The following is an 8,366-nucleotide window of genomic DNA, read 5'->3' as shown; positions in this document are numbered from 1 at the left end:
ATTTTTTGCTTGACGTAAAAAATATCATTTGGCGCTTTGGCTACTTTTTCGGCTAATATTATTTATAATTACATTAATTGAATAAAAATGCACTTTAAAATGGTGTTTCGTCGCTTTTTATTAATTAGAGACCCAAATAAAACAAATATTTGTGTTTTTCAAATAAATTTTCTTTAGTCTCTTTTATAATAAATGAATTTATCTATTTCTAAGTAAAATTTGAAAGTGTCTGTAGAAGTAATTTTTTAAAATATCCTTTCTTGATAAAGTTTTAATACTTATTATTATAATCTAGACATGTTAGTTTTTAAATATACTTGTATATTGGGCCAGAAGTATATATTATATATACTTGTGGCCCAAAACTCTTTGACTTCTTCCAATGTGACCCAGAGAAACAACAAGGTTGGACACCCCTGATCTATATCAGGAGATGTTCAGAAATAGAATCGGGACCAGGAAGTTTTAATATAAAGTGGCATGCAAGATTTACAGGCGACTTTTTGCGCTTTCGCGGGAAATCGAACATATTTTTATGCTCATGTAAAAATTCTCTGGAAACGTCTGGAAACGGGAGACCTAATTCTTGCATTTTGTGAAACGGGTAAGATTGGCTATAATGTAATTATCTTAATCTTCACTATCGTTACTTTTTGCCCACAAATAAAAACCCAGCGAAGTGGGTCCTTGCAGCTAGTATATATATAAAAATGGACATGTATGTTTCTATATTTCACTTTTTCGCCAAAAATACACATTGCACGTGAATGGTGTTTGTATGTGGTGATAGCCCCAAGTCTCCATTCGTGCATAGGGGTTGCGTCTCGATAGCTATAAGAGTGCGGGAGATAAGAGGCTGAAAGTGGTTGAAAGTGGCTTTCTATTTCGAATGTTTTGTTTGAATTTGTTCGAATTAAATTTGAACATAAAATTTGAATATTAGTTCGATTATAGAACGATTGTAAACGTTCCAGAAACGTTGAAAATAGTTTGTTCCACTTGACGTGAACAGGAGACATCCAGAAATGGAATCGGGACCAGGTCTCTAATTAGTTTGGAAACGGGGGACCTAATTCTTGCATTCTGTGAAAACGGGTAAGATTGGCTATAATGTAATTATCTTAATCTTCACTATCGTTACTTCTTGCCCAGCGAAGCGGGTCCTTGCAGCTACTATAATATAATGTTTAGCATAATGATTCAGGACAATGGTGTTTTGAACGTTGAACGTGGCAAGTAGAAGTTCAGATTAAACGTTTGCTTTTTCTTTGTGTTTGGATTGAATTTACGACGTATTTTATTAAAATAATGAACTTTTAAGCATTTGTGAACGACATTGTAAAGAAACAGAGGGTTTTAATCTATAAATTATTCAATGTTTTTGCAAGTAATGTGAATGAAGTGCCTATTGAATTTTTATATATTAGTGTTCAGAATAGCTTATCGCAATACTGTAGAAGTAGGATTTTCTTTCACGGAACATCTACCATGTACAGCATTATGTTTTTAATTTCCCAACTGCTTTCGGATTTATATAAGCCAGTACAGTACTTTCCTCAAGAATAGTATGTCACGACAACAGACAAATTGTCATACTATTATATCGTACGGTAGGAGATATGTAGCTAATTAAAGTTGAAAATAATTATGTAGTGTTATTAAATGTCCTTTAAATATTTAAAAATAATGTAATTTGTTACTTTTACGTTCTTTGGTAACATTACCTGTTCTTAAATGTTTTCGCCATTTTTCGATAATATCCCATGAATCAGTGCGCGACGTAGGCGCAATGTGTTTTATTTGGAGTTGAAACGTCAAACGCGTACTTCTGCTTGCTTTACAAGTTTAAAGTTTGAACTTCGGATGCAACCTCTCTAATGTAATAAAATGAACAAAACGGCTTAACAACGAATTGTGAAATTTAATAGGTGTAAAAATCTTTCCTTACAAAAATACTGTCGTGACTTTCACTGGGCTAAATTACTTTATAAATAACATAGATCTGTAGCAAAATCAGTCTACTTCATTAGTAATATCTTTATCAATGGAAAATATAAAAAGTGAAGAGTCTCGCTTGTTATTTTGTTAATTTTCCCAAAAGAATAAATACTTTCTACAAAATTTTCAAAACATAATTAACTTTAATGCAATTTTCTAATATATAGCTTATATTTAATATTACAGAATACTGATTTGTAATGTATAAGTTTGTAATGACTTTCATATTACTTTTCCTACTATTATATATAAGGGGAAAAGCATGGCGATCGGTCAAAAAATGACTTGCCAAGATTTTTACATTTCTAAACTTACAACACCTTCAAACGTCGAAAATGCAAAAAAATCGTGGGTTTTATCTTTATGTATTGATGTTAATCTATGAGGGTGCATGATTTCCTTCATCCTGTTTGAAACTTAATAACTCCTGCTCTTTTTCTCGAAAACTTCTGAAATTTTGCTGGAAAGTTTTGTTTCTAGGGAAATTGAGGCTATTAAATTTTGCTGGTAAAAATTAAGAGGGTGGGGAGGTAATAGGGGGTCATGTGTATCTTTAGTAGGAACAGACTTAATTATGATTTCACTTATTATTCGTATTTAACTTTTTAATATTAAACTCTTCCCTACATTCAAAATTCAATTAGTTTCCTTTCTATAATAGTTCAGAAGATCATATATTATTTAAAAAACGTTTCATTACAGACATCGCCACCAAAATTTTAAAACGTTGCCGGGAAAGTTGAGCAACTCGTTACTTGTTTATACATTATAAATGATTATTCCTGATTGTCATGTATTGTTTGCATATTGTTTAGCCTGTCAACAATGAATTCTGCCCTCTGGACGAAAACTTTAACAGGGATGAAATGAACATCCAAAGTAAGTAACATGTTACTTAGTTCAGACAATTTTATGTTAGTATTATTCAGAGGGCAGCTGAAGAACTACATTGAAGATTCAATTGTCAAACATTTAACTGGGATCAGATATTTCAGAATTATACATAACCTCCTACAACGTAATAATATAACTTTTGAAATTAATAAAAATTTCTTGGAATAATCAAAATCATTAAATAACAACTCATCAGTTTTTATTTAATGATTCATGTCATCTTGCTTTGTTCATGGATCCACTAAAATAATAAAGAAAATGTATTGAATAGGTAAATGTCTCTTTAATCCGAACAAAATTTCGGTAGATTTTCTCACAGCTCTACAGGTTAAAAATCTCCTTTATTGTTTTTCACAGATGCATTTGTATTAGGAAAATACAAAACCAATACTGATAAATTGAAAAAAACTGGAACTGTTTACAAAATTAATTGCAACTGTCAAAATCCTAAAGAATACATAGGTGAAACGGGTCGAACTTTGGAATTACGGATAAAAGAACATGAAGCTGCCATAAAGTTAAAACATGATAATTCACCTTGGTATAACCACATCAAAAACAGTAACTGCAAAATAGATAGAAATAATATTAAAATCCTACACTGTGAGAAAAATATATATAAACGTAAATTCAAAGAACATATAGAAATAATGAAATACAATGGTAATAATTTAATAAACATTTCCAATGGCATGCAAATCGACCAGCAATGGTATAACATGATAGAAGGCGCAACAAGTCAATAGTTTATATTTCTAAGATTATACATTGTCGTGTAAAAGAAAATTTTATTGTATGTTGAACCTTTTTAAAGTTTATACAACGTATACTACTCTGTTATTGTTGTGACACTTTTAAAGAAAAACATGTATGTATTTTTTTTAGTAAATATCTGTTTTAAAGGAAAAAATTTGTTATAAATAAGTGATTTAAAATGTTACTAATAGTTATAATTTGTAATTAGTTGTGTAGCATAATGGTATGGATTTCGATGTGAAACGCCCTTAAGAGAAAATTGGGAATTATAAATTTGAAAACATTGTAAATTGATAGTACAAGTACTGTAAAAGAGATGAAGAAACATGTGGGAAATCTTAAGGTATTATAAAATGTCTTTTTATGTCTTGTAAGCATTTTCTACTCAAAAGTTGTTTTGTGTAAATTCAATATGAATTTGTTTTGTAGCACTGAAGAGGGGCAGGAAAATTAAACTTGCCCGAAATGCATCTGTGAAAAACAATAAAGGAGATTTTTAACCTGTAGAGCTGTGAGAAAGTCTACCAAAATTTTGTTCGGATTGAAGAGACGTTTACCTATATAATACGTAATACAGCTACCATTAGAAAATTCAACAAAAAAAAAAGAAAAATGTATTGAAACGAAGTAATCGAAGGCTATACAACTTATTTAATGACAAAAATAAGTATATATTAGCAACGTGTTAAAAAAGATGTTGCTAATATTCTTTGAAACGTTGTTGAGATCACCTGGACATACACTCAAATTATGGTATTTTGAATTTAAAAAAATTACAAAAATCCTGTAATTTTGCCTTTTTATTTATTAATATAATCCATAGACTTTTGCTGCAGTACTTTTTCATTTACATTAATGATTTCTTTCCTCAATAAAAGCATACAATTTCTTTCACGTTTCTATGATAACCACTGGAACAAACTACACAAATAATATAAACAAAAACAGATAAAGTGAAACAACTTCCCACACTCATCTAAAAGTCTGCTAAAGAAACTAAAAGTGAATCATTCAGTTTATGATTGTAAATGTAAAATATTTTATTTTTTAGTGCAGACAACAAATGATGCTTTGCTTTTATATGAAAAACATAGGTATACTTTACCAATTGTAATGCTACAGCACTATTTTAACACTGAAACTATGTTGTTTATTGAAATGTAATAGGTACTTCATTATGTTTTATTTTTTAAACTTTCAGTTCGGGAAGAAGAGCACATTCAGGAATTCGATATTCAACAGAATTCAGAAAAAGAAAAACATTTTAAATATAATATCAGAATAAACAGATACGTTTCTTCGAGTAGAAAATGGAATAAAATTTATGATAAGATTAAAAGGAAATATTTCAAGCTGATGATCGCATTTCATTCTAAAAAAGAATTTATGTGTGAATTATGTAAACAGACATTTACAAATAAGAGAATATTAGAAACACATCTGTTCTGTCATATCGGAATAAAACCATTTCGCTGCACAACCTGCAATGAGAAGTTTTTGTGGCAATTTATTTTGCGAAGACACATGAAAGAACACCAAACTGAAAATAAAAACAAAATCTCTGATATGAATTTATGTTTGCAGCCATCTGGAAATCGAGTGAGGTCATCTCTAAGAAATGGTAAAAAATCCAATATTCAGAGGAAAAACGACATTTGTGGTAAGCGTGTACAATATGGTAAAAGCTGTTTAGAGATACAGAAGAGAGTACACAAAGTTCATGCCTGCAAAATATGTGGAAAGGAATTTAAGTGGAAATGCATATGGTTACGTCATCGAGCACGACATAATGAAGAACATTCTTTAAAATGCGAAATTTGTAATAAGGGTTTTAAAAAGAAACAGCAACTAAGAAGCCATAAAAAAACTCATAGTGAAGAACGTCCTTTCAAATGCGATATTTGTAATAGGGGTTTCAAATGGAAAGGGGGGGTAAAAAACCATAAAAAAANATTTGTAATAAGGGTTTTAAAAAGAAACAGCAACTAAGAAGCCATAAAAAAACTCATAGTGAAGAACGTCCTTTCAAATGCGATATTTGTAATAGGGGTTTCAAATGGAAAGGGGGGGTAAAAAACCATAAAAAAACTCATAGTGAAGAACGTCCTTTCAGTTGCGAAATTTGTAATAAGGTTTTTAAAACGAAAGGAGAACTAAAAAGGCATAAACAAACTCATAGTGAAGAACGTCCTTTCAAATGTGATATTTGTTATAAGGGTTTTAAACAGAAAGTGCAACTGAAAACCCATCAAAGTTTTCATAGTAAAGAACGTCTATTTAAATGCGATAGTTGCAATAAGGGTTTTAAAAGAAAAGGGGAACTAAAAAGGCATCAAGAAACTCATAGTAAAGAACGTCCTTTCAAATGCGACATTTGTTGTAAGGGATTTAAACAGGAAGTGCAACTAAAAATCCACCAAATTTATCATAGTGAAGAACGTCCTTTTAAATGCGATAGTTGTAATAAGGGTTTTGTAAGGAAACAGGAACTAACAAGACATCAAGGAACTCATAGTGAAGGACGTTTTTTTAAATGTGACATTTGTTATAAGTGTTTTAAACAGGAAGAGAATCTAAAAAGGCATAAAAAAACTCATAGTGACGACCGTCCTTTCAAATGCAATATTTGTAATATGGGTTTCAAATGTAAAGGCGCATTAAAAAGACATCAAGAAACTCACTGTGAAGAACGTCCTTTCAAATGCGATAGTTGTAATAAAGGTTTTAAACGGAAAGAGCAACTAAAAATACATAAAAATGATCATATTGTAGAACGTGCTTTCAAATGTGATATTTGTAATAAAGTTTTTAAATCGAAAGTGCTGCTAAAAAGTCATGAAAAAACTCATAGTGAAGAACGTGCTTTTAAATGCGATATTTGCAATAAAAGTTTTAAACATAAAGGGGAACTGAACAGGCATCATGAAACTCATAGTGAAAAACGTTTTTTTAAATGCGATATTTGTAATAAAGGATTTAAACGCAAAGATCAAGTAAAAAGGCATCATAAAACTCATAATGCAGAACGTCCTTTCAAATGCGATATTTGTAATAAGGGATTTCAACGGAAAGATCAACTAAAAAGGCATCATGAAACTCATAGTGAAGAACGTCCTTTCAATTGCAATATTTGTAATAAAAATTTTAAACAGAAAGGGGAACTAAAAATGCATAAAAAACTTCATAGTAAAGAACGTCCTTTCAAATGCGATATTTGTAATATGAGTTTTAAACTGAAAATGCTACTGAAAAGACATCAAGAAACTCATAGTGAAGAACGTCCTTTCAAATGCGATATTTGTAAAAAAGGTTTTAAACGGAAAGAGAAACTAAAAATACATAAAAATGATCATAGCGGAGAACGTCCTTTTAAATGCAATATTTGTAATAAAGGTTTTAATCAGAAAGATTCACTGAAAAGGCATCAAAATATTCATAGTGAAGAATGTCCTTTTACATGCGAAATTTGTAATAAGGGTTTCACACAGAAAGGACATCTAAAAACTCATCAAAATATTCATAGTGAAGAACGTCCCTTCAAATGCACTATTTGTAATAAGGGTTTTAAGTGCAAAGAATATCTAAAAATGCATCAAAATATTCATAGTGAAGAGCGTCCTTTCAAATGCGATATTTGTAATAAGGGTTTCAAATGGAAAGGGCAACTAAAAAGCCATCACTTAACTCATAGTGAAGAACGTACTTTCAAATGCGATATTTGTAATAAGGGTTTCAAATGGAAACAGGAACTAAAAAGCCATCAATATATTCATAGTGAAGAACGTCCTTTTAACTGCGATATATGTAATAAGGGTTTTAAACGGAAACATGATCTAACAATCCATCAGAAAAAACATAGTGAAGAACGTCCTTTCAACTGCGATATTTGTAATAAGGGTTTCAAATGGAAAGGGCAGCTAAAACGCCATTATGAAACTCATAGTGATGAACGTAACAATTCTTCTCAGGTATGTAACAAAAGGTTTAAAACAGAAGAAAAAAATGTGTGATAGGTCATAAAATCGTTTATAACGAGAAATTCAACCAACTTGTGATATATGTAACAAATATTTTAAAATAAACCACTATTTGTCATGTCATGAAATAGTTAATAATCAATTTGACCATACGTAATAAAAGTTTTAAAAGCAGTGCTAGTTTAGTATGACATATTAGTATACACAGCAATGATTACTAATATTCTTGTCATATGTGAAACAAATATTTTTAAGACAATACGTTCTTTGGGACAACATAAAATTATTGTCAGCGATAGAAAAAAGTGTGTTTGTGACATTTAAAGAAAGCTATATTAATACAAATACATTAGCCAGACATTGTATTTTTAAATATGAAATTATGTACAGTAGATCCTCCTATCAGACAGGTTCCTATAATTACGATTCTTATAAGACGGCGAAAAAATTGTGCCGGTATCCGTAAACAACGGTAAAAAAACTCCTATAATTACGTAAAACGTCATTGGGCAGCTGAACTAGTTTCCGCCATCCTACGCCACGCTACGGACAGTTTAGGCAAATAAATTGAGTTTAGTATCGTGTTTACATGTAATTATATATAAATTAAGTACTGTATATGTAATTATATATTAACTTAATTTATTGTAACTTTTATTATAATTATATATATACTTTCTGCCATCTAGCGCCATGCTACGGAGAGTTTAGGCGAGCTATCTTCTGTACAGTATGTAAATT

The 8,366-nt window shown here is 30.4% G+C and overlaps 1 protein-coding gene across 1 annotated transcript in view; it reads left to right on the top strand.

The window, feature by feature from the left end:
* Positions 1-8,068, top strand: part of LOC111614216 (zinc finger protein 271-like) — a 62,372-nt gene extending 54,304 nt beyond the window's left edge. Inside the window, 3 exon segments of the mRNA XM_023355600.1 lie at positions 2,814-2,877; positions 4,850-5,593; positions 5,596-8,068. Of these exon segments, the coding sequence (XP_023211368.1) occupies positions 2,814-2,877; positions 4,850-5,593; positions 5,596-7,658 (2,871 nt within the window). The 3' untranslated portion in view covers positions 7,659-8,068.
* Positions 8,069-8,366: the final 298 nt, after the last annotated feature.

Source organism: Centruroides sculpturatus, unplaced genomic scaffold, assembly GCF_000671375.1.
Source record: "Centruroides sculpturatus isolate CEXI.00-Female unplaced genomic scaffold, Cexi_2.0 scaffold1809, whole genome shotgun sequence".
Lineage (NCBI taxonomy): Eukaryota > Metazoa > Arthropoda > Arachnida > Scorpiones > Buthidae > Centruroides > Centruroides sculpturatus.
Note: the sequence above shows the minus strand (reverse complement) of the source record. Positions and strands in the feature narration are given on the sequence as shown.